At 49.4% G+C, this 26,913-nt stretch overlaps 2 protein-coding genes across 2 annotated transcripts in view; one reads left to right on the top strand and one right to left on the bottom strand.

The window, feature by feature from the left end:
• BRAP (BRCA1 associated protein) overlaps window positions 1-26,913 on the bottom strand; it is a 113,437-nt gene that overhangs the window by 79,353 nt on the left and 7,171 nt on the right. The gene's annotated exons all lie outside the window — the stretch shown is intronic.
• ALDH2 (aldehyde dehydrogenase 2 family member) lies at window positions 1,998-24,990 on the top strand. The gene is made up of 13 exons (XM_080650706.1): window positions 1,998-2,517; window positions 8,712-8,816; window positions 9,848-9,988; window positions 11,278-11,357; window positions 14,452-14,563; window positions 15,024-15,152; window positions 15,584-15,697; window positions 16,590-16,692; window positions 17,274-17,458; window positions 20,306-20,470; window positions 21,175-21,332; window positions 23,121-23,235; window positions 24,610-24,990. Exons 1-13 carry the CDS (start codon window positions 2,395-2,397, stop codon window positions 24,640-24,642), a joined length of 1,563 nt encoding a protein of 520 aa, XP_080506832.1. The 5' UTR covers window positions 1,998-2,394; the 3' UTR covers window positions 24,643-24,990.

The raw sequence follows: 26,913 nt of genomic DNA, 5'->3' as shown, positions 1-26,913 counted from the left end.
TTCCCCTTCCTCTGGGCATACAGCTTGACGGACTTCCCCAGACTCATATACATGGAGGAATGGAAACGACTGAATTCTAGCTAATGAAACAGGGCTCAGCCCACAAAACTTTCCCATGTGCCAACCTTAAATGCTTTTTCTCTCCGCTGGTTGTGACTTTGGGAATCAGGTGTTGACATCAGAGTCACACTAAGGAAAGCACCTGGGTCCCTCCTTTCTGCCTGTAGGGGAACGTGAGTCTCAACGGGAACAGGGACTGTATTGTGGTTAGGCACTGGACTTTCATGGCATATTTGCTTTGGCAGCTCTGTTAACTATTATGATACTAGTGGTCCGGTGCACGAAATTCGTGCACATTAAAAGGGGATTAATTAGAGGAAATAATTTAATATTGCTATTTGCCCTTTATAATAGAAGTGTCAGAGATGAAAGAAAATTAGTAAAATGTATATGAAAACCTTCCTCCTGTCAGAGTCTGGGGCACACCACGGGACCCAGAGTCAAGTCTCCGCCCACCCACATGCGCCTCAAAATCGCATGAGACCCAGACCCGGCCGCCCCCACCCCAATGGGATAGATCCAGACCTGGCTAGTCCCACCCTTGTCAAGCCCCGCTGGGCAGGGAACGTAGCCTCAGGTCCCCTGGCCCGGCACCAGGATGGGGGGCGTGCCTTGAGGTCCCCCATCAAGCCCTGCCAGGTGTGGGACATGGCCTGAGGTCCAGTGACAAGCCCCGCCAGGCAGGGGGGCACAGCCTCAGGTCCGCTGGCCCGGTGCTGGGGCAGGGATTCGGCCTGAGGTCCCCCGGCCTGGTGCCAGGGTGAGGGGCATCCCCTGTCAAGCCCCACCTGGTGGGGGGTGTGGCCTGAGGTCCCCCAGCCTGGAGCTGGGGCTGGGGGAGCAGCCTGAGGTCCCCTAGCCCAGAACCAGGACGGGAAGCGCACCTTGAGGTCCCCCGTCAAGCCCTGCTGGGTGGGGGGCAAGGCCTGAGATCCCCTGTCAAGCCCTGCCTGCCTGAGGTCCCCTGTCAAGCCCCACGGGGGCGGGGGAGGGTGTAGCCTCAGGTCCCTGCTGATTGCTTGTTAAGGCTCCTTATGGGAACTTGGCCTCAGCTGTGGGTGCAGCCATCTTTGTGACGGAGTGATGGTTAATTAGCATATTCCATCTTTATTAGATAGGATTCTTTTGGTGATCACATTAGCGCTTCAAAGGGAACAAGAAAACACACACACACACACACACACTCTGCAGGTTTCTTTCAGACTGTGGATCAACACCTTTGCCTGGTACTTCATAGCTGGGCCTTGGTCCACCTCTTTGGCCTCAGTCCAGGGGTTGGAGCCTCAAACAGCAACCCAGACACTTGCCTAGATGTGTACCTTTCCTCTGCTCTTGTGCTGTCAAAACCTCCTGCCAGGTTTCTTCACCTCTTCCTTGGGCTTTTGCTGATAGTTATCTTGTTGGAAGGCACACATTTGACAAGTACCTATCCCCCTCACTATTCAACACGTCTCATTCCTCCCAGCATCCTCAGTGCTCAGCTCCCGGATATCCATGGAACAAAACAGCTTGCAAGATCCTAACTTCCACCCCTGCCTTTCTCTAGTCCCTTCTCCGCAGACTAAGAAGTCAGTAAGTTTAAGATGAAAATCAAGTCATCCTTCTGTTCTAAACTCCTTACCACCACCTCTAAGGCCATATCTGCCTTGGCCCCGCCCACCTCTCCTCCTCACCTCACCTCCCATCACTCTCCCCTAATTCACTTGGCTCCATTCTTTCCATTTCTCTAACACCTGCCAGGGTGATCCCAATATCAGGCCCATGCACCTGCTGTTCCCTCCCCCGGCAATGCTCTTAGATCTTTAACTTTACAATCCAGGCCTCACACGTCACTTCCTGACCGTGGGATCTAAAAATAAATGCCTTCTGCCCCAACCCTGTCTTCACCCTATTCATTCCCTTCTCATCCCTGTCACCATCTGAAACCACTCGCCTTTGGGTTAACGTCGGTCTCTCCCAGTGTAAGGCAGCCCCGGAAGTCAGGACAGGGGCGCTGAGGTTCAGGCCTGTACACATTAGGTTCTGGCGCAGTAATCGCGAGGTCGGGTCATCCCGCACACGCGGGGCCACGCCGGAGGGGTGCGGGGCACAGAGGGGCACGCTAGGGAGGGCATCAGCCGAGGGCAGCGGGTCTCCATCCCCATCCCCATCCCAACCACTCCCCTCCGCGGGCGCTGCGGCCTCGGGGCAGCTCCGCCCCGAACGTGGGGGAGCGGCGAGCACGCCCCCCGCGCCCCGCTCCGCGCCTGCTGGTTGGCGGCCGCGCAGGGGCGGGGAGAGGTTGTGGACACTGGGAGCCTTCGGCCGCCACCCGCCACCCGCTCCCGCTGCAGCATGTTGCGCGCAGCAGCGCTCGCCGCCACGGGCCTCGGGCCGCGCCTGGGCCGCCGCCTGCTCTCCGCCGCCACCCAGGCGGTGCCGGCCCCCAACCAGCAGCCCGAAGTCTTCTACAACCAGGTGAGGCCGCCGCCCCGAACCCGCCGGCGCTTTGTTCTCTCCAGGGGACGGCGCCGCCGGGTGGGAAGGCCCCAGGCCTCTTTGGGCCTCAGTTTACCTAGTTAGCCGCGGTTGGACTTGGCGCGCCCCTTCCCTCCCTGCGAGCAGCTGGCCCCTTCACCGCCTCGGCAGCCCCTGTTGCATAACCCGGCTGTGACTTGGGTCGGTATTGGTTTTCGTCCGACCGCCTCCGCGGCCTGTGGAACTGCGCCTACCCTGGGTGTCCAATCCTCCCTCCTCCGGCCTCTGTGTTCAGGCCTTAGTCGCCCCTGTGTCTGTGTGGGGTCTTCATCATCACCCAGTCGAACGACGTTCTTGCACGTCCCTTGTTGCAGGAACTTTTAAGTCGTTTCCTTGGTCATCTCTTCCCCCTCCACTCATGCTCTTGCCCAAGGGGTTCCGGAAGGAAACACCAAGGGAGGGGGGCGGCCTTCCACTAAGGTTCGTTTGCTAAGGCAGAGGCCGAGGCCATTGGGCGCTCGCAGCATCCTCACTGCTGGGAGTGGGAAAAGGGTGGGGGACTGTCGCCTCTGTGCCGTCCCGGTAGTGTCCGCCTTCCAAGGAGCTGGCTTTCTCTGACCAAACCAAGGAGGGGCTTTCCAGGGTACCACCGATTCCCACTGGCGATGCCTTGTTCACACAGGGCTTTGTGATGTTTCCCCTTTTGATCTGTGAGTTTGGGTAAAGTGCTGGAATTCACAGAGAAGGAAGTCAGTTATGGGAGTTTATTTGTGTGCAACAAGTGGAGTTGCTGCCCTTCTCTGAGCTCTGGTTCCTCTGTGAAGTGGGAAGGGGTTAGCACAGGACCTCATCCACTCCTGAAGGCACTTCCAGAAACAGCAGCTTCTAGTTCCCTGCACAACCTTTTGTACCTGGAACCATCCTAAGCATTTACCTGTTTTGCTGTTTCATGCTTACAACAGCCTTTGGAGGTAGGTACTGTGGTTATCTCCATTTTACAGATGAGCAGACTGAGCTACTCGCCTCAAGGCTGAAGTCAGTGGCAGAGTTGGGGTTCACATCTAGATCCCAAGAGGAAGCTCCTACCCAGACCATCCCATGGTGCTGTTGATGCATCTCTGGGGGGGACTAAAGGGAGAGTCGGCCCCCAGGTGGCTACTTGCAATAGCATGTCAGGCCCAGAGTTTGGCTGCAAAGCTGCACACAGGTGACGGGTAAAAGCACGTCCACGTGATGTTAGGGGATGTTTCCAGAGAATAAAAACCGAGTGTCCTTTGTCTAACACCAGCCAGAAGTGCTGCAGCTTTAATTCCCTTGGTGTAGGCTGTGTAAGAAGTTCATGCTTGAAAGACTTGACTATCAAAAGATCAAGCAGAAATATCATGGAGGGAGAGGCTTCAGCACCCGAACCTTTGTGGCCACATGGAGGTGAGAAAAAGGTACAAACACACAGGTCTGGTAGATAACCCGAGTCCTGTTCTCCAAATTTAGTCTGGGAATGTAAATTGGGAATGTAAGTTGGGGGAGTGGAGTGAATTCTCCCTGAGGCTTTTTTTTTTTAAACCTCACCCTAGAGGATATTTTTTCCCATTTATTTCTAGAGAAAGTGGAAGGGAGGTAAGAGGGGGAGAGAGAGTCACACACACATTGATTGGTTGCCTCCTGCAAGCGCCCCCACAGGGGCTGGGAACCTGAAACTGAGATATGTGCCCGTGATGGAACCAAACCCACAGACCTGAGCTTTAACCACTGCGCGCAACTGGCCAGGGCACCTGTGGCTTTTTTCTTTCGGATTTTTGGAGATCATAAAAGTAACATGTGAAAACTTCCCCACACCCTAAGGCATTTCCTGTTAGCAGATATTGGGGTGTGATCTTGTAGACATTTTCTCTGTATTTGTGTGTGTGTGTGTGTGTGTGTGAGACAGAGAGTAAGAGAGAGAATCATACATAAGATTCTAGCACTTTCTGTTCTGAAGCTATCTCATTGAACAGCGTATCTGCATTCTCTCTCACAGTGGGTACTTTCACATATTCCTATTCTCCCCAAGGACTGCAGTCTCCCAGCATGCTGGCACTGCTCTTCTTAAAGCTCCTAGCACTAGCACTAGCAGCTGTTTTTTTGTTTTGTTTTTAATTCTCATCTGAGGATATTTTTCCATTGATTATCAGAGAGAGGGAAAGATAGAAACATTGATGTGAGAGAAACACATTGACTGGTTGCCTCTTGCACGTGTCCCAACCAGGGCCCGGGCCAGGGAGGAGTCTATAACCAAGGTAAGTGCCCTTGATCGGAATTGAACCCGGGACCCTTTGGTCCGCAGGCCGACACTTTATCCACTGAGCCAAACTGGCTAGGACTGTTTTCAGTGTTGAGTTACTGCAAACCTTGCTGGCAAGAAGGCCTAATCCTAAACTTTTGAACCTTTTACCAGGGGCTCTGGATACAAAGCTGACATTTCCCTGGGTTATCAGTTCCTAGAAGTGCAATGAGTTGTTCGGGAGTCTGGAGTCTGGAGTCTCCCCAACAGGAGACATTCTGACCTCTTCTGAAGCTGTGTGGATGAAATGGGGTCGTCCTCGTTCCGCCCTGAGCACCTGCCTGGCTCATGGCTACTGGTCCTTCCACGTTTACCGCAGCCTTCAATGGCAGTGGGAATAACGATGCTGCCGAGTTTTCAAGATAATGTGATGTAACTCCATTTTATGTGGGTGCTGTTGGAGTTGTAATTTGTTTCCTGAATGAGGGTATGGGGTGAATTAAATTTGTGTCTCTATTCTTAGCCTCTTGACCACAACACTCAGGAACTAAAGAGAAAACTGACAAAAAGGGAATGAGGAAAGGATCTCTCTATATGAATTTTCTGATTACAATAGTAAGACATCCTCAGTACACAAAGTGAAGCACGTGTGTCTTGCGGACATGTGTCGGTATCCCCCAATCCAGTGATTTTCAATCACTTAGGATATGTCAGGCCATGTGCCGAAGGCCTGTACCTACATCTTACCTTGCATTCTACCAACAGCTCTATGAGCCAGGCGTTACTGCTGTCCCATCTTACAGATGAGAAAACCAACTCTGGCATGCATGCCCTTAGCCAGCTGCTGCCTCATGGCCAGGCTTTGTGGTCAGGAAAAGGATGTAAATATTTAAGGGACAAGGGAATGGATTGTTTGAAATTCGGACGGAGGAGCTATGTTCCTAGCACTGAGATTAGAATGTTGACTGTTGCGCAGTAAATATTTACTGAGGGCATGAATGGTTACCATTTACGAAACTATGTTTACAGTTTGTGCTCTTGTAGCGGGGAATGGGAAAGAAATGTCACCCCTTCCAGCCCTCCTGCCCCTCCCGAGGGAGGAGAGTGAGTTACAAACTAGAAGCCTGCTTTCTCCAGGCCCTAGCACTAGCAGCTCTAGGTACACACCCAGAGGCCCCTCTGCTCGCCCCTCCCCCTCTGTTGCCCTCTGACCCTGAGGTCTGTTCCTCACTCCTGCCTGTTTGTGTCCACTTCTCACTTTGTTGGTTTCCTGGCTGACTGAGTCTTTCCTGCCCAGGATGGTAGCACAGGAGGCAGGACTTGGCCGTTCACTCAGCGCCTGGCGCTCAGTGAAACTTACTGACTGTGGATGAGTGAATCCAACCTCTATGAGTTTTGCCAACAGTCCAGATTCAAAGTGTCAAATCCCGAGGAGTGGCTAGAGTGTCGCTCTGCTTCTAGAAACTAATGAGGAAGTGGGGGCTGGGAGGCCCCCGTCCCAGGGTGACTGAGTTACGCATGTTATGTAAGTCAAGCTCTGGGTTTCTGGCAGGCAGGAGATTACGACGTTTGGCTTGGACTCTGCCCTCGTGCTTATTCAAGAGAAATAACTGAAACTCCTCACTGGGAGCAGGACTTCCGCAGAGGCTCGGTTCCAGAACCTTCCTGCCCTGGTCCCTCCCCAGAGAGGAAGGCACGTCCACTGAAGGCCAGCTCCAGGAGAAGGAAGGAAGATTCCAGGTTCCTGCAAACCCAGGATTATCTTATCTGTTTGGAGGGAGGATGGGTTGTTGAAAATTCAACAATGGAGACTGACCCAGCAAATTCAGGGCTTTGAGAGGCAGATAGGTGCCAGGGAGGGTCTTTCCAGGTTTCATAGTCTAAGATCAAGGAGACAAGGGTGAGGACAGTGGGAATTTAGCCATACTGGCCCACCTCTCTGCTTCATCCTTCATGATCTTTGCAAAATAACAATTAGAACTTTGCTAGGACAAACTAATTTAGTGTGTTGCTGTGCAGGGAACAACACAGAACGATACAGACCTACCTGGCCCTTCTCCTAGGAATCTTATACCCGAGACAGCCACAGGATCTAGAGTAGTGTGTGTGCAGGGGTGAGACCCCACTCTGAGCGGGCGAGGGGTGGCTTAGGAACTTTACACCCCAGACATGTTCCCCAGGTGTTAGCTCTACTCCTCCCGTGAGACTCCCTTTCCTCCACATTCCCCAGGGGGAGGAGGCTGGCTCTCAGAGCGGCGGGTGTGCAGGGCTCCACCAGGGCACAGCCGACCAGGTCTGCCTGGCTTCGGGCCTGAGCTCTTTGCCACACCTGTTTCCCCCACTGGAAACGACCCATCACCCACTTCCCAGCCCTCCTCCTGTCCCTCCTTTGGGAAGAAAAAAAGGTGTCATTTTCCTTAAGATTAATGATTAACCAACGAATCTGAAACCACACAAACATATTTCCAAAGAATCTGACTGGTGTTTACCCACATTCTCCTGCCCAATGCCAAGAGCCTTTACTGTAGGGGCGCAGCTGCGGATTCCCCCGTGATGGCGTACCAAATTGGAGCCTGGGAAAGTGACCTTTGGTCGGCCCTTTCCTGCCTGGCTCCTGGCTGTCACCGCCGTCACTGTCACAGCATTGCACTTACTCCACGGAGACTGGCCGCACGCACTGGGCACTGTCACATGCCCGTTATGAGGGTTGCCATAGTGATTCCCAAAGGCTCAGGGAGGTGATGTGCCTTGCCCCATGGGACACAAGTAGGAGGAAAAGTGTCCGGACTCATCCAGGTTCTCATCTCCACCCCTGCTCTTGAGCATGGAGCTGGGCCAGCCCTCCCTGGGCCCTGCTGGCCCCGGAATCTCTGCCCTGGGTTGAGCTATGACCTTGGCTTTGCTTGGTGCTCCTTTTTATCAGTCAGGGCTCTAGTCAAATGCCCGCTCCTTAGAGGCCCTCCCCAGTCATCCCAGCTAAAGTTCTCTATCTCCCCCCACCCTCTAGAACCGTCCCTGGATCCAGTTTTTCTCCTTTGCACTCGCCCTGGCAGTCCGAGGTTGCTTATGTATTTGATTGCTTCTTTTTTTCCTGTGCCCAACAGAATGCCAGCTCCCTGAGAGAAAGGTCCTCATTGGGTTTCGTTTCCACTGTGTCCTCAGCCCTAGAACTGTGCCTGGCGCATTGCCGGTGTTCACTAACGTTTGCTGAGTGGACAAAAGAATAATCTACCTCGATTCTCCACACCCCTGTGCACTAGTGTGTTAAAGGGAAGATGGGTGCAAATTCTTTGCCGCTCCTCCCAAGGAGAGGTGGGGCCTCCTCTCTCCCTTCCCCATGAGTCTGGACTGAGCCTGTGACTCACTTTGATCAATGAAATTGGGTGTCGGAAACGAGGCCATGTGACTTCTGGAGCTAGATCTTAAGAAGCCTGTCAGCATCTGCCCGGGTCTCTCGGAACATTCTTCCTGGGCAAGCCAGCTGTCATGCGAGAAGTCTGACTGCCTAAGTCCACCATACGGCCAGGAAGCCCAAGCAGCCATGTGGTGCCCGATGCAAGGGAAGAAGCCATCTTGCACATCCAGCTCCAGGCACCCTCACTCTGCAACCACCTGAGCCCAATCAATGGACACCACTGTTAGATAATAACAAGTCAGTGTGAGCCACCATTTTGAGGTGATGTTACACACTGATAGGTAGGAAGATAACTCTTCATTTTTCAGATCAAAGAAACCAAGACACTGAAAGATCAAATGACTTACCCGAGGTCAGTCGGTAGAGTGGGCACTCCAGCTCGGATAATCTTCAAGGCCTGTGGCTTTTAACCTCGTGGTCACATCATTGAGTTAATTTATATGTTCTTCCTGATTTTTTGTTTAACATCAGTTTCGGGTTGAGAACTGGTCCTGAGAACTTTCTGCCTTCTCATTGTAGATCTTCATAAACAATGAGTGGCATGATGCTGTCAGCAAGAAAACGTTCCCCACCATCAATCCATCCACTGGGGAAATCATCTGTCAAGTAGCTGAAGGAGATAAGGTGAGAACTGGTGGCTTACCTTGGGGAAGGGGTGGGCAAGGATAATTTAATTTTTTACTTAATATGTTTTTGTATGATGGAAATTTTACCGTGTGTGTATTGCTTTCATAACTAAAAAATGTCAATTAAAATTTTTGAGTAAATGAATCAACAGAAACTCTTCCTTGCAGACAAAGGTGCTAGACTGTACGTGAATTCACTACTTTATACTGTTGTGGATTGTAGACTTGGAATTGAACTTGAGAATATCTACTCCAGTCTCTCCAGAGCTAGATGGAAATCTTGTTGAGTAGAATTTGGGTTTCCTGAGATCTAGCTCTGGTGTTGGTAGTATGTTTTGTTTTCATTATATATACACACAGCAATTAAATAGTAATAGTTAAGTACAATTTTTTATATTATACTTTTAATAAAAATATGTATTTTTAATAGAAACGGCATTACAAATAATTCAAGAATGCCTACTTCCCTCTGCTTTAAGACAGTCTTCTACAGTCATGATTAAGGCCTGCTGCCTTTGCTAAAAGCAAATGTGAATACTCTTCTGGGTGGTAGGGTAGTCTGACAGCAAATGTGATGAATGAGAACCATGCTCCCCACTTCCTGAGACACATCTCTCTTATCAAAAATGGTAGCTGATTTGTCTGGGTTGATTTACAGCTTCCCCAAGGAGCTGCATTTGCTGGGCACTGCCAACTGAGAAGGAATGGGTAATTAAGTTCATGGAGCTTGCTTTCTTAGGAGGGGAGAACATGGTCACATTCTAAGTACTGACCCTGGAGTGCCTTTCCCTCCAAAACTCATTGGGGGATTTTGAAATGAAAATACAGAAATGGAAACCGCCAGGGTCCTCATTCCCTCCGTGACCCCTGGAAAGGCGAGCCTGAAGCTCACCAGGTGGAGCCCTTCGAGGCTGGGAAGGACTGTTAGGGCAGGTTTCTGTAAGGCATTGAGTGGTGGGCAGTGGTGGGCAGTGTTTGGAGGTGGCTATTGCTCAGAAGGCCTGAGCTGCCTTGCTGGGTGTTTTCCAGGAAGATGTGGACAGGGCAGTAAAGGCTGCTCGGGCCGCCTTCCAGCTGGGCTCGCCCTGGCGCCGCATGGATGCCTCCGACAGGGGCCGGCTGCTGAACCGCCTGGCTGACCTGATTGAGCGGGACCGGACCTACCTGGCAGTGAGTTCTCAGCCCCCTTCCCTCTTATCCCACATGGCGAATGGGTTCAGAGCATTCCATAGACAACGAGGTAGGGGCCACAGTGCTGACAGGTAACTGGTCAGAATGGCAGAGGCTGGGTCCCTTTGGGATATGCCCCTGCACCAACCAAAGGAGTCTCTTTTGATGCAGTGGGTTTGGCTAAGCAAGGAGGAGACTAGGGGAGAGAGGAGAGCCAGGTTGGGGAGCCTTCCCCGGAGAGAAACCCCCAGTTATGGACACCTCTCCTGCGCATCCTTCTCCCTGGATGCCAGAGGCAGAAGAAACCAGGAGGCAGTACGCCTTCCTCTCGCCTATCCATTCTGTACATAGCGGCCAGAGTGACCCTTCTGGAAAGCAAATTATATCATGGAGCTCCACTCCGAGGCCTTCCATGGCATCCTGTGTCCTTAGGATAAAGTCCTGTTTCCTCAACGTGGCCTGCAAGGCCCTGCCTGGTCTGGCTCCATCTCCTAACTCATGCTGGACCATGGCCCTCACACACAGCTCAGCTCACCTGCCTGCGCCCAACTTCTTGACTACCAAGCTTCTTTGAGCATCAGAGCTGTTGCACATGCTGTTCCCTCTGCCTGGAGTGTTCTTCCCTTCATCGCCATTTGTACCTTCCCCGTTTGCCCAGTCACCTCCTACATGTCCTTCAGGTTGGAGTTTCTCAGACTGGATTAGCCGTCTTCCTAGCACTCTTTTTTTTAATATATTTTATTGATTTCTTACAGAGAGGAAGGAAGATGGATAGAGAGTTAGAAACATCGATGAGAGAGAAACATTGATCAGCTGCCTCCTGCACACCCACTACTGGGATGTGCCCGCAACCAAGGTACATGCCCTTGACCGGAATCGAACCTGGGACCCTTCAGTCCGCAGGCTGATGCTCCATCCACTGAGCCAAACCGGTCAGGGCCTTCCTAGCACTCTTAACCCATGTGATTGATGATTCCTGTCTTTCTTCACTGGCTCTTTGCTCTGGAAGCTCCTTGTTAGTCTCTGTATTCCCAGCCCCTGGATCTGGCATAGAGCAGAAACTGAAAACAATGTTTGTGCAATGACTGAATGAGAAGTTGGTGCATCGTTCTCATCTCCCTGCCTTTGGAGGGGGAGGGCCACTGGCCCAGAAATGCTGCGAAATTCAGTGGCCAGAGTGGCCACAGCACTTCTCAGCTCACGCTGAGCCTCTGTGCTGCTTGTCACTGGTTTGCTTTGTTTCATCCCTGTGCTAGCATGTTTGTGCTGATCTTGTTCTCCTTTCTTAGGCCTTGGAGACCCTGGATAATGGCAAGCCCTATATCATCTCCTACCTGGTGGATTTGGACATGGTCCTCAAATGTCTTCGGTAGGGCCTCAGGCTTCCTGGTCTTTGTTCTGGCTGTGCCAAAGGGGAGGGAGAACTGGGGAGGCAGAAATAGGATAATGTAAATGGATCATGAGACTTGGAGAAATGTGTTCTACTGGACTCCATCTTGGGAAAAATCCCTCAGTACCACAATTATAATCCTATACTAGAGGCCCAGTGCATGCAATTCGTGCACTGGTAGTGTCCCTAGTGGCTACTGGCTGCCGGCTGGGTACTCCCTCCCTTCCCCTGACTGCCTGCTGCTGCCGCTGGCCAGGGCCTCCCCCCCTTCCCCTGGCCGACCCCGCCTTCTGGTTAAACTCCCAGAGGAACTCCCATAATATGCAAATTGTCCCCTCGGGTGGTCGTTCCACCAGGAGATCGGGAGTTTGATCGCTCACTATAATGTGCTGACCACCAGGGGGTGGCGTGGAACAAGGCGGGAGTTGGCGATGCGCGGAGACCTCCCGCCAGCTACCTGGGAGCTGGGGTGATGGGGATGGAGGTGCAGTGAGAATGCGGGTGTCTGCCGAGCTTGCTCTCACTCCCCCTCCTCCCCTCCCCCGGGATGCCGGGGCTCGCGTGCTGGGGAAGCCCACGCACTTAGGTGCCGAGTGCCTGTGAGGAGCCCGCCCTGCACCTGTGCAGCCTCTTCTGGGTGAGCCAGGCCGCAGCTACCAGGACTGCAGGGGCCAGTCGGGCTCCCTGTGGGTTCATGCAGGAGCTGGTCTGCGAGGCCAGCTGGGAGAGAGTGCGCTCCCCGCCCGCTTCTGTGTGGCGCTGCGGGCAGCCCAGAGGCCCACGCTGCACCCTGGCCTGTGGCGTCCAGCTGAGTTCACTGTATCTCCCCATGGGGACTCGGGCACCATGACTCAGGCAGAGGGGATCGCGCGGGGACCCGGGGCCTAGGTGCTGCCCAGGGCCCAGAGGTCAGCTGGGACCTGCCCTTCCACACCAGACGCTCATGCTTCAATTGCCAGCCAGGCCTAGGGACCACACCCATGCACGAATTTTGTGCTACGGGCCTCTAGTCTAGTCATGTTTCTCTTGATTCTTGAGTCAGTTTTGGTAATTTACGTTTTAGTTGGATTTGTCCATATCCTCCAGGTCAGGGGTAGAGAATGTATAAGGCCTGCGAAACCATTTGGTCTGGCCCTGCCAAGGCATTAGGGGTAAGTTAATTAAATATTTGACCAAATATAGCAGCCTAATGTTTAAGTTGGTCATTTTGTATGGCCCTTGAATGATGTTCTTTTTTTTTTTTTTTGAATGTTCCCACCAAGTGTGAAATAGGCCCAGTCAATGCCATTTATTATACATGTTGAACAGCCTCTGACACACAAAGGCTCCCATATGAAGGTGTGTGTTTTTTTCCGTTTTCTTTTTTGTATCAAACAGATTCTTCCAAGAGCCTGCTCACAAGGAAGACAAAGAGAGAGTAATCCTCAATAAAATAAAACAAACAGGAATAGCCTAACAGGCTACATATGAAAAACAAAGGTTAAAAAACTCAACAGACAAAATCCACACCAAACACTCATCCCATTTAATTTCCTATTTCATGCACTGAGGAAACCAAGAATATCAAGCCCCAAGGCAATGCTCTGAGGTTCCAGTTCAGGCCCCCTCTATGTGACAGATTCATGCACACACATCGCACATACTACTGACCCAGGCAAAAGTACACATGCATGCACAGGTGGCCAGAGAACCACAGTGGGGGTGGGGAGTGGCTGGTCAACTATGATATGGTATCAACTAGAAACTGGGGGCCCAGAGAACCTTTCTGTGGCAGGCCAAGCAAGAGCCAAAATTAAAACAAAGGCAGAGCACAGGATAAATGTAGGATGCTCAGAGAAGACTGGATAGATGAAGAGGGAAAGATGCAGGGGAAGTTTTGGGAAAGCAGCCTCAGAAGAGGTTTTTCTTTATTGGGAACAGATGGGCAGAGGGCCTGTGACGCGGGTGATACACTGAGGCTAAAGGAACATGCCACAGCATACCTCTGCCTCCTGGGCTTTCTCTCAAGGTCGAGGGAAACCATAAACACCCACCCTCTAGCCCTCCCCATTGCCAGTTAAGGACTTTCCCAAGTACTCCCCACCCCACCAAAAATGACCCCGCCCCACTCAGAGTTAAGCCCAGCAACATTGATGAGAGAGAAACATCGATCAGCTGCCTCCTGCACACCCCCTACTGGGTATGTACCTGCAACCGAGGTACATGCCCTTGACCGGAATCGAACTTGAGACCCTTGAGTCTGCAGGCCGACGCTCTATCCACTGAGCCAAACCGGTTAGGGCTCTTTTACATGTTTTGTTTTTCATTGTTCCTACTTCCCTGGAAACTTAACCATCACATGCCATAAACACATGCTGTTCTTTTCTCCCGATTTGCCGGATCACTTGTGTCCCTGTGTCTAGGTAATTAGCTTTGAGAGGCTTGGGGCCCAGTTGATGACTTTTCTGGTGACTGCTCTGCATACGGGAAGTGCCAGCTGTTAGATGGGTTTGCACGTTTCTACCAGATCTGATCCATGGTTGTCAGATGCTGGGCTGGTGCAGCAGGCACAGTTTAATGAATCTGAATGTTTACTAAAAACACCCATTCCATGCCTGGCTGGTGTGGTGCAGTGGTTGACGGTTGACATTTGAACCAGGAGGTCACGGTTTGATTCTTGGTCAGGACACATGCCCAGGCTGCTTGACCCCCAGTGGGGGGCGTGCAGGAGGCAGCCAGTCAATGATTCTCTCTCATCATTGATGTTTCTGTCTCTCTTCCTTTCTGAAATCAATAAAAATATACTAAAAAACAACAAACCGATTCCTGGGCATCCACCCAGAGAGCCAGATTGAGAAAACTGGAAGTGGGCTCTCGTGTTTTTTATGAGCATTCCAGGTGAATCCGGGAATTGGAGGTTAGTTCCCTAGAGTGGATTATTGTGACCTTAGCAGTCACGTTGTTCTGGGAATAAGCCAAGAGCAAGGGCAATTATCAGAAACACCCAGGTAGATAGTTTGAGGTTTTTCTTTCTGCTGGGATTTATAGGGGTCCCTGACAGTCATTGATTAAGTTTGGACTTTTTCTTTTAAAGTTATTATGCCGGCTGGGCCGATAAGTACCATGGGAAAACCATTCCCATCGACGGGGACTTCTTCAGTTACACCCGCCACGAACCTGTGGGTGTGTGCGGGCAGATCATCCCGGTGAGTATCAGCCTTACAATAAAAGAGGGAAGTTTATGTGAGCGCCTTGAGGTGTAGCGCACCCCAGCAGGCTCGGGAGTGCGAATGTGGGCTTTGACAAAGCCAACTTGGATTCAGGGCCCTGCCCTGCCACTCATGAACTTTGTGACCTTGGGTGAGTCACTGTCCCCCTAAGTTTGAGTTTCCTTATCTGCAAAGTGGAAGGGAACACAGACCTGTCTTAGGGTGGAAGGGCAGGGAGGATTGAATACAACAGTTTAGTTTCGTACAAAGAAGCACTCAGGAAAGTGAGTCCCTATTTCACCCTGCCTCACCCATCTGTCTTAAAGCTACGATTAAGCTGGGAAAGAGGGGCGGGGCGGGGGGGGGGGCAGAAGAAGGGATTCAGGGAAGTCACTGCTGCTCTCTGGGGAGTCACTTTCTGTGGCTTGGGTTCGGGAGTGACTATTGTTTACTGCAGTGGAACTTCCCGCTCCTGATGCAAGTATGGAAACTGGGCCCTGCCTTGGCGACTGGAAATGTGGTTGTGATGAAGGTGGCTGAGCAGACGCCACTCACCGCCCTCTATGTGGCCAACTTGATAAAGGAGGTGTGTGGCTGTCCATCTTGACCTCTGGGTGCTCTTCTACAGGCTATCTCTACAAGAGTTCTGAGGAGGGGCCTGAGTCCAAAGTGAGGGGTGTTTGTAGAGCAGGGCTAAGCACCCCGTCACCACACTTCAGCCAGAGAGGCCCCATCTTCCCTGTTTTCTACCTTGGGCTTCATTGTAAGACCCCTGTGAATGATGAAATGGTTCTAAGTGAATACCATGGGGGAGCGACAACAGCCATAGGGAACTCCGAGACATGTGTTTCTTGCTGTTCTGTTTAGCATCCCAGAGCAGTTCCCCGTAAGACTACTTCTGCTCACCTATGTCCGGGTCCCACTGCCTTGGCATCTCTGGGCAGGGATGTGTGTTCCTCTGTCCAGGCCCTGGAGTGGGAGAATAATGCCCGGTGTCTCCTGGTTGTTTGCACACAGGCTGGCTTCCCCCCTGGCGTGGTTAATATTATTCCTGGATTTGGTTCCACGGCTGGGGCTGCCATTGCCTCTCACATGGATGTGGACAAAGTGGCCTTCACAGGCTCCACCGAGGTAAGGCATCCCCAGGACCTCAAGCTTGCTGGGTGTTTGGTTCAAGTTCTCACTATCCCGAAAGGATGATGCATTTGAGATACATGTGTTCATTCAACAAATATGTCAGCAGTGGCTTTGTGCCAGGCTGAGAATGTGGAGGTGAGGAGCACCCCGTCCTTCCCACAGTGTGCCGTGCGCAGGGGACCACACTGCACACATCGTGGGAGGGAGGCAAGGTAGTGGGTTTGACTTCTGCTAGACTTATGTTGCCTGAATGTGAATTCTGACTCCGCATTAACCAGCTGTGACCTTGAGTAAGATGCAGCTCCAAAACTTTTTTTTAAAAAATATATTTTTATTGACCTCAGAGAGGAAGTGAGAGGGAGAGATAGAAACATCAATGATGAGAGAGAATCACTGATCAGCTGCCTCCTCCATGCCCCACACTGGAGATCGAGCTCGCACCCCGGGCATGTGCCCTTGACTGGAATTGAACCTGGGCCCCTTCAGACCGCAGGCCGATGCTCTATACACTGAGCCAAACTGGCTAGAGTAGCTCCCACACTTCTAAATCAAGGAACAGGATTGCTCCTACCTCTGAGGCCATTGTGAGGCTTGAACTCCATGCACACAAAGCACTTAGCACAGTGCCTGGTATGTAAGTGGCGCTCAGTGTGTGAAAGCCACACAGCAATGTAATGACTCTGCTGTGTCATTACTATCATTGCCATCCTAAGAGCTCAGGGTGGGGCAGCAATGGTATGTGAATGGCCAGATTTGGCGACATTCTCCAGGTCTCTTACATCTAGCTTCTCACTCGAGTTGTGGGGTCCTCTGTTGTGTGTCTATGAGAGCATTTGGTTCTTTCTCCTCCCACTGAGAGCTGATCTCTGTTTCTGCTTCCTGGCAGGTTGGCCACCTAATCCAGGTCGCTGCGGGGAACAGTAACCTCAAGCGAGTGACCCTGGAGCTGGGGGGGAAGAGCCCCAACATCATCATGTCAGATGCTGATAGTAAGTTTGCAGGGGAGGAGGTTTGGCCATGAAGGGAGCCACTAGCTGTCCATGCTGTGTTCCCTTACTCCAGCAGTCCTCATCGTCCATCAACTCCATTTCTGGGCCAGGGCCTCGGGATGAAGGCCAGGCTCCTCAGCAGGCCCTCCAGCCAGCACAACCCAGCCTCTCCCGCTTCTCTCCTCTCTGCTACCTGTAATCCAGCCAGCTGAGCTGCTTCGTGCCCAGCTGTGCCCACGCCTTCTCAGACCAGACCACTTTTCTTCCATGACATCCTTTTTCCCGGTCCGACTGAGGAGTTGCCAGACGTCCCCTTCCCGAGGGAGCCTTCCCTGCCCGCCATAGGCTGGCTGGGTTGGTCCCCCAGCTGTCCCTGGTTTCGTCACCACTGTGATCATGTCTGTCTGCCACTTGGTCTCCACACTTACAGAAGGGAGAGATCTGGTCCCTCTTGTCCCGGCACATGGTCTGGCACCCAGCTGGCGCCATGCTGTTGGTGGCGTGAAAGGGTTAAGGAGGGAGGCAGCCACTGGGGCCAGGGTCGTCCTTCTCTCCTAAGGGTCGTCTCTCTGCCTCTCCAGTGGACTGGGCCGTGGAGCAGGCCCACTTCGCCCTGTTCTTCAACCAGGGCCAGTGCTGCTGTGCGGGCTCCCGGACCTTTGTGCAGGAGGACGTTTACGCTGAGTTTGTGGAGCGGAGCGTTGCCCGGGCCAAGTCTCGGGTGGTTGGGAACCCCTTTGACAGCCAGACTGAGCAGGGGCCGCAGGTAAGCCGGCAGCCATAGGTGGGTCTGGGTGTCTGGAACCAGCAGGGAGAAGTGGAAAGGGCTTCGGACTCAGAGTCAGGCAGGAATGGCTTAAAGTCTAGGCTCTGCCATGTACCAGCTGTGCGTCCCTGAGAAGCCACATGGCCTCTCTGAGCTGCCATTCTCTCATCCTCAGCACCTGCCCTTCTTAGTTCAAGGAGGCTGTGGAGTGGAAATTAATGATGGAAAGCACTTTGTAAATTACATGTACACAGTAAATACTAGCAGTGTCTGTGCAAAAGGGTATGCTTGCTTCCTAGACCTTGTCCCCCTATGAAATGCATCTACCAGAAGGACACACAGATCTGTTAATCTGGTTACTTCTGGGGAGTGGTGTCGTGGGTCATGACACGAAGAGGGGAGGGTCTTGTCTTCACTTTATACTCTTCTGAGCTGTTTGATTAATTTTTTTAAACCAGGAAGTTGTGTTTATTTTAATCAATAAAACTCTAGTCAATGATAATTAAGAGAAAAAGTAATACAGCGCCTCTCTACCATTTCCTCTGCATCCTGGTCCTTTTTCCAGCGTTGTCCTTAGACCCAACTTGCCCTGGGCTCCTTCTCCACAGGGCCCGGCACTGGCCTCCTCCAGCCACCCTCCTAGGGACAAGGAGTCTGCAGAGTCTGGGATGCTCCCTGCTCCCACATGGCCCTGAGCCTACTTCCAGGGCCCATGGGTGCCTCTGTGCAGGCTCCATCCTCCTGAGGGTCTCTGTGCTGCGGGTGTTCACTCCCCAGGCACCAGGACGGCCAAGGAACCTTTTAAAAAAATTAATCCTAATAATAAAGATGTAATATGTAAATGGTCGTTATGCCTTGATGTGTAACGACCGGATCACGGATCAGCAGGAAGGTGGGGCAGCGAGCTACAAGGGGGCGGTGGAGAGCTACAGGAGGGGGCAGGGCAGCAAGCTATGAAGGGGCAGCGGGTGGAGAGCTACTGGAGGGTGCCAGCGAGCTACTGGCTACAAGTGGGCGGTGGAGAGCTACAGGAGGGGGCAGGGCAGCAAGCTATGAAGGGGCAGCGGGCGGAGAGCTACTGGAGGGCTGCAGTGAGCTACTGGTGCATGTATTTGTGCAGAGGGCTACTAGTAGACTATATAAAAAAAAAAAAAAACCCACAGAAAAATGAGCAGAAACTATAGAGTTCCCATATATCCCTAACTCCCTCTTCACCCCCCTAGTTTCCCCGTTACTGACATCTTGCATTAGTGTGGCACATTTGTTATAATGGATGAGCCCATATTAATTCGTTATTATTAACTAAAGTCTATAGTGTACCTTAGGGTTCACCCTTGATGTTTCACATTTTATGGTTTGACAAATTATAAAGACGTGTCCACCATCACACTATCATACAGAACAGTTTCACTAAAAATCCTGTGCCCCACCTGCTCATCCCTTTCTCCCTCCCCGCCAACTTCTGGCAACCACTGATCTTTTTACTTCTCTACAGTGTTGTCTCTTCCAGAGAAGGTCATACAGTTGGAATCGTACAGTATAAAGTCTTTTCTGATGGGCTTTACCCCCCCCCCCCCCATTGGCTCTTTTTACTTAGCAATGTGCATCTAAGGGTCCTCCCTGTCTTTTCGTGACTTGATAGCTCATTCCTTCCAATGGCTGAATATTCCATTGAATGGATGTGTACCACATTTTGTTTATCCACTCATCTACTGATGGACCCTTGGGTGGTTTCTACTTTTTAGCTATTTGAATAGGGCTGCTAATGAATCTTACCATCTCTTTTTCTCTCGTTTTTCTTTGTGGTTTGTGGATATTTAATTATTTAGTATTTGTTATGTATATGTAATTTATAAAGTGCTTTCCAAATGTGTATACAAATTTAATAAAACAAATGGGGTGGGGGCATGTGCTAGAGGGGCAGGAGCAGGCAGGGAGAGGTCAATGGGGGGAAAAGGAGACATATGTAAAACTTCAACAATAAAGAATTTTTAAAAAGCCATGGTACATTTACACACACACACACACACACACACACACAAATTTAATTAAAAAGTGTTTAAAGTAACATCCCACTTCCCCTTCTTCCCTTTCATGTCTATTTTCCATAGGTAACCACACTCACACAGAGTTAGGTTTCTATATGTTTTAACAAAAATAGGATTATGTACTATGTATTGTTCTACAAGCTTTCTCCCCTCTTTACAAAACATCTTAGGCTGTCTTTCTATGTCAGTCAGTTCACAGATCTATTATTAATGACAACACACTATATGGATGTACCTGAGTTATATTAACCCGCCCCTCTACTAATGTATGCTTAGATTTCTGGGTTTTTTTTGCTTTTACAAAGTGCTCCCCAGTGAATGTCCTTGTTTAGGTCCCTTTGTCGTATATAGAATCAATTCCTAGAAGTTAAATAGTTGGGTCAAAGGGTATGAGCATTTAATTTTTGACTGATATTAATAAACTACTTGCCAAAAGAGCTGTACCAGCTTATAGTCCTCCTTTTTAAAGATTGAGACATAGAACATATTTATTAGTTCTTCTAATAGTTGTATGAATATTAGTGTGTTCGACAGACCTTTGCCATCAATGTATTTTCTCGCTATTTTAAATTTTTAGTAATTTCATAGTTGAAAAATAAAACCAGAGGGTTTGCTGTGCAGTTCTTTGAGGGCCAATGAGGTTGTTGAACTTTTTTCTTATATTTATTGGCCCTTTGTAGTTCCTCTCTTTGCCTTGCTTATACATTTCCCAGTTGTCTCCTTGTCAGTGTGGTTCTAAGCCGGAAGCTAGGCGAGGTATGGCTCTAGCATCTCTAACTCTGGGCTCCTTCTCTTGCAGGTGGATGAAACTCAGTTTAAGAAGATCCTTGGCTATATCAACTCTGGGAAGAAGGAGGGGGCGAAGCTGCTGTGTGGTGGAGGGGCGGCTGCTGACCGAGGCTACTTCATCCAGCCCACTGTGTTCGGAGATGTGCAAGATGGCATGACCATCGCAAAGGAGGAGGTTAGCCCCAGGCCAGAGCTCTGGGGAATGTTCTCAGAAGTGGATAATTCAGTCTAACATCTTGACACTGTGACCCAACAGCTGGCTTTGGGCCAGATCCTGGCTCTGTTCCTAGGACAAGTTATTTACAATTCTTGTCTGATCTCGTCCCTCTTCTCTCAGGGCTACTGACGACATTTTGACCACTTCGAGTTTCCCCAGTGCCTTCCCCTGAGAGGGCTGAGAGCAGCCACATCCCGACAGCAACAAGCACTCTTAGTTCCTGCATCTTGGTTTCTAAATCCCTTTCTTCACACAAAGGAACCAGGATTCCTTGAAGAAATGGCTAATTCCAGGAAGAGGGCAGGGAAAGTACAAGATAAACCTGGAATGTCTTGAGAGCAGAGACTGTATTTTGTTCAGTTGTTTTTTCAGCATCTAGTGTGTGCCTTGCTGAATGACTGACTTAAATTTTAGACATTAAGTCTATGTGTGACGTGCCAGTAATGCAAACATTGCAGAACTGTTTAGAAATAATATCCGTATGTAAAGCATGTGGCACATGGGAGGTAACTGACCCCGTTAACTTCCTTCCTTTTGTGTTTCAGTAAGCTTGGGAGCTGTTGTCTCTGGAACTATTAGGGCGCCTCTGGGGACTCTGTAAAAGCTGGAGAGTAGGTGGTTCCATGTCTGCCACGCCCTCCCACTCTGCTCTCTCACCGCAGATCTTTGGGCCAGTGATGCAGATCCTGAAGTTTAAGACCATAGAGGAAGTTGTTGGGAGAGCAAACAATTCCAAGTATGGGCTGGCTGCAGCTGTCTTCACAAAGGACTTGGACAAAGCCAATTATCTGTCTCAAGCACTCCAGGCTGGCACTGTGTGGTAAGAGCCTCCCAGCAGCCCCACGCCCAGGCAGGGATCCCCAAAGCCAGGGTCTTCCAGAATCCAGTGCTTACATCCCAGAATTTGGGGTACTGGGCTCAGTTGCTCTGGGCTCAGGGAGTGTGTGGTACAGCAGACAGATGACAGCTTCCCTGCCCCTCTCCAGGAGACTCAACTTCCCTCTAGTCCACATGCTTAGCAGTTCTTCTTGGGCAGCAGATGCATGACCGGGGGCTCCTTACCAAACTGTAACAAGGGTGGGGGACCAGAGCTAAGGGCCTTTCACAGGATCTTAAAAGTTTAGCATCTCCCTCACTCATTAGGATGGCTGAAATTTTAAAATCCAGAAAATACCAAGTGTTGGTGAGGATGTGGAGAAATTGGAACCCTTGCACATTGCTGGTGGGAATGTAAATGTTACAGGCACCATGGAAAACAGTCTGACAATTCCTCAGTAAGTTCAACATAGCCGTGGTCGGCAAACTGCGGCTCGTGAGCCACATGTGGCTCTTTGGCCCCTTGAGGCTGGCTCTTCCACAAAATACCACGGCCTGGGCGAGTCTATTTTGAAGAAGTGGCATTAGAAGAAGTTTAAGTTTAAAAAATTTGGCTCTCAAATTTCAATCGTTGTACTGTTGATATTTGGCTCTGTTGACTAATGAGTTTGCTGACCACTGAAACATAGAATTACCATAGGACCCAGCAATTCCACTCCTAGGTATATACCCAAAAGAAGTGGAAATATACATCCACACAGAAAAGTGTACCCAAATGTTCATAGCAGATTATTCACAATAACCAAAAGGTGGAAACAGCATAAAAGTCGATCAACTGGTGAATAGATAAACATAATGTGGTCTGTCCATGCAATGGAATATTATTTGGCCACAGACAGGAAAGAAGTATTGACACATGCTACAACATAGATGAATCGTGAAAACATGAAACTAAATGAAAGAAGCCAGACACAAAAGGCCACATCCTATAATAAAACCCTAATTTGCAAATCGACTGAACGGAAGAATGACCGGCGGAACAACTGGTCACTATGACACGCACTGTCCACTAGGGGGCAGATGCTCAACACAGGAGCCGGGCTCACAGCTGGCAAGCGCAGCAGTGGTGGCGGGAGCCTCTCCCACCTCCGCTGCAGGCAGGCGATAAGGAGCGAGGGGGCCCAGACTGCGAGACGGCGCAGGCTGGGCTGAGGGACCCCCACCAGTGCATGAATTTCATGCACCAGGCCTCTAGTATTATATGATTGCACTTACAGGAAATGTCTAGAATAGGCAAATCCACAGTTAGAAAGTAGATTATTGGCTTCCAAGGGTTGAGAGGGGGAATGGGAAGTGACGGCTTATAGGGTACAGGGTTTCTTTTTGGGGTGATAGAAATATTCTGGGATTACTTAATGGTTTGGACAACACTGTAAATATGTATAAAACACTGAATTGGACACCTTAAAATGGTGAGTTTTAAATTCAATTAAAGTTTTAAAAATTGCAACAAAAAAAGGTTAGCATCTAATTAGCAAAAACGGGTTAATAAAACGAGATGCCGTGTGGTGTTCCGTTTTACTGACATCCATCTGTGACCACATCATGAAGGATGAAGATGGCATATGGCTTTATGTCATGTAGCTTGCTTTCAACTCCTATGTGGCTGGTTATTACTATTCTTCTTCCCATTCACTTTTCCTCAGTAAAATTTTAGAGCAACAAAGGAGGTTTGAGGGGTATGACACATATCCCCGAAAAGTTATTTCTGAAATCTTCTTTCAAATTATAGGATCAACTGCTATGATGTGTTTGGGGCCCAGTCACCCTTTGGTGGCTACAAGATGTCTGGGAATGGCCGGGAGCTGGGAGAATATGGCCTGCAGGCATACACTGAAGTGAAAACCGTGAGTATGGGCACCTTCTCAGTCCTCTCCATCATGACAGACCATCAGTATTTATTACTAATTTCTTGTTTTAAGACCCAGTCTGTGCTTTTGTCCCGTGAGAAAGAACTAGAGACTGGACTACTACTCTGCCTACAGTCTTAAAACAAAGCAAAACAAACAAACAAAAACAAAAGAGGAAGGGAGAGACAGAAACATCAATGATAAAAGAGAATCATTGATTGGTTGCCTCCTGCATGCCCCCCACTAGGGACCAATCCCAAAACCTGGGCTTGTTTTTTTTATTTATTATTATTTTCTTTGTTTTTTGGGGGTGGGGGATGGGGCATGTGCTTCTGTAGAAAGAAATGGCAGCATTTGATTCATCTGCCAGCACTCACACTGTTCCAGGCACTGTGCTTAGTGCTTGTGATAAAGAGTCCTGTATTTTGAATTTGGAACTCAAGTGATCATACTAACAAAAATAGGGATTTTTCAGGATAGGAGTCAAGTTTTCAGGGAGGACCAACGAGAAAATTTCTTTTAAACTCATTTTTACTAAGTGCTTACGTTGTGCCAGAATCTGTGCTAGACTTTCTTAGGTACATCACCTCGTTTTGTGCTCACAGCAACCTCATGAAGTAGATACTGTTATTAGCCCATTTTACAGATGGGAAAACAAGGCATGTAGAGATGCAGTACTTGCCCAGTAAGGGGTAAGGTTGGGCTTCAGCCCCAAAGCCATCTGAATGGACTCTTCCCACTTAACACACTGAGACACCTGTAAGCTTCAGCACATTGTTTTTTTCCCTTTGATTCTTTTGGGGAAAAATATGGATCTAGGTTAGGGTCTCTCAACCTCGGCACTGTTATATTTGGGGTTGGATAATTCTTTGTTGTGAGGCTGACCTGTGCAGTGTAGGATTGTTGGGCAACATCCCTGACTTTTACCCTCTAGATCAGGGGTGGGGAATCTTTTTTCTGCCAAAGGCAATTTGGACATTTACTAGTATAACATCATTCGCTTAATATAATTCACTTAATATAAATTTCTGTCGCTATGAAAAAAGCTCCTAGATTTATTGAATTTCGAGTCCCACCTGTGGTTGCCTTGGCAGAGACCAAATGCTTTTGCGGGCCTTATACGACGGTCTCCCCCCCCCCCCCCCCCCCCCCCGCATCTAGATGCTAGTAGGAATTCCTCACCCCCATCCCATGACAATCACAGATGACGGGGAAGGAAGGCAGAATGTGATCTCATACAGAACATAGCCCTAGTGGTTCCTGGGTTTGGCCAGATGGTCGTTCAGATGTTAGAGGTAAGGAAGCCCTTTCTTCTGAAGGAGCCTAAAGGTCAGCATGGAGATGTAACAGCTTCTCTGCATCCCCTTACAGGTCACAATCAAAGTTCCTCAGAAGAACTCATAAAGAACCACACTGGCTTCCTTACTTTACCCAGTGACTGGGTGTTCAATGGAATCAACAACAAAACCAAGAAAAGTGACTCCTACACGCTAAAAGTCTCAAAAGAGAAATTTTCCTGCACAATCTCTTGAATCAGCAAAGGCCCAGAATTTGAATTCCTTTTGGGTGGGGGTGGATGAAGAGGTTAACGTTTTTCAGAAATAGCCTGGAATGTCTCATCCCATCTGATACTTTTGTAACTTTAAGGGGGAAGGAAAGCCTTTGTTTACAGCTGTACTAACACTGAGGCCACAGCTAGCACCTTGTTTTGTATTCTGGGTTAAAACTCATTAAAAACAGTGCTACTCTGCACTTTCTGGGTGACTCTTCCTCGGTCTCAGTAACCCAAGGAAATGCTGCCACGCATGTATGTGTCCCTGTGTTTGCATGTCACACTGTTTACGACACCCCTCCCCTATTGTGGGTGAATAGCTTTTGTTTGTGTGCATTAATCAACAAACACCTGTGGCCTGTCCCCTGCAGCAGGCTCCGTGCTGGGCACTAAGGATGACACCTACACAAGACTCCCAGCCCTGCTCTCTGAGAGGGGGTGAACCCGGAAAGAGACGCTTCACGTCTGAGCTGGTTCTCTGTGCTTTAAGTTGAAAAGCATGATCAGATCAAAGGACACAGCGTCTTGCTGGACCTATTTCACGAGATTGATTTGGAAAGCAGATGTCGATTTTAAGTTAGGGCTGTATTTCCTTTTGAATCTCCCATCCAGAACACTGCCTTCCTTTAGTCAAGGGATTTGGCAAAATTTGTATTGTTAGTAAATTAGGAATCAGAAGATTCCTTGGTGAGCAATGGAATCAGAGCAAAAAGAGTTGAATCGCAGTAGTAGTTTGTGAAGATAGTGATCACCTTTGGATCACAGATCCCTTTAAGAATTTGAGGAAAAGTTTGCTCCTCTCTTAAGAAAAATAACATCTTCTGTGTAATTTTTGCAGACAGTGTCAGCTAAGTAATGAAGCTCATTGGTTGACCCTGGCCTTACATCACTCAAGCTAAGCCACATCTTGATAAATGATCCCAGTCCACTAAAGAATAATTTGACTTATTTGAACAGCATGTCACACTTTTTGTCATATGTGCATATACCTATATTATTATTTACTTTATTTAAATCAACTCATTCAGATAAAAATTTTAAAAAACCTTATTGCCATATATAAAAAAAACAGCGTTTAACTGCAATCAATACAAGGCATTATATAAATGTTGAAAACAAAACAATGTTACTATATTTAAAATGAAATACTAATAAACCTTATTAGATTATACATGCATATGCAAATAAATCCAGTTATTCTACAACTGTTCATATCTGAAATAAGTGTGTTTCAGGGAGGAAACCAGGACTTTATTGACAACAGCAGGCTAGTCCAGTTCAAGCTGCTTCTTGATGAAGTGGGGCTAAAACCAAACCCATAGCCGAAACCGGTTTGGCTCAGTGGATAGAGCATTGGCCTGCGGACTGAAGGGTCCCGGGTTCGATTCCGGTCAAGGGCATGTACCTTGGTTGCGGGCATATCCCCAGTAGGGGGTGTGCAGGAGGCAGCTGGTCGATGTTTCTCTCTCATCGATGTTTCTAGCTCTCTATCCCTCTCCCTTCCTCTCTGTAAAATATCAATAAAAATATATTTAAAAAAACCCATATTCTAGCTTTGATGATGACCAACAACAATGCAGCAAAGGGTAAAACTTTGAACTCCCTGTTCTCTTGTCCTGCTCTGCGGCCTCCTCCCAGGCTTAGGGTGGCGCCAGGGACAGACTGGTCAGCTTAAATGGCTGTCCCTGCCCTCATGATACTTGCAATCTTTCAGTATATTCTATAGGCCAGTGGTCGGCAAACTGCGGCTCGCGAGCCACATGCGGCTCGCGAGTGGCAGTTTGCCACTCTGTTGACAATGAGTTTGCCGACCACTGACCTAGACTCTCGATTCCAGTAATTACAGGCTGTTGTTCCTTGTGATTAAGCCCCTACAGGCTAAAGAAAATGCCTCTTTACTTGAGATTTAGGATGATGCCTGCTCCATGACTAACCTTACCACCAAATTAATGCAAAACCTCATGATGTTGGGTGAGATTACTTCTGGGAAGGTTTTTTTTTGATACAAATAGTGTATAATTTAAGAATATTTTAGCTGTGTTAGAAAACTAAATTCAAACCAGTGTAAAAAAAAAAGATGGCTCACATATTCCAAAATCCTGGGATCTTGGTTTTGGCCATGG

The sequence above is a fragment of the Plecotus auritus genome, assembly GCF_963455305.1.
Source record: "Plecotus auritus genome assembly, chromosome: 13".
NCBI lineage: Eukaryota > Metazoa > Chordata > Mammalia > Chiroptera > Vespertilionidae > Plecotus > Plecotus auritus.
The sequence above is the reverse complement of the archived record's forward strand: the minus strand, read 5'-3'. Positions and strand labels throughout refer to the sequence as shown.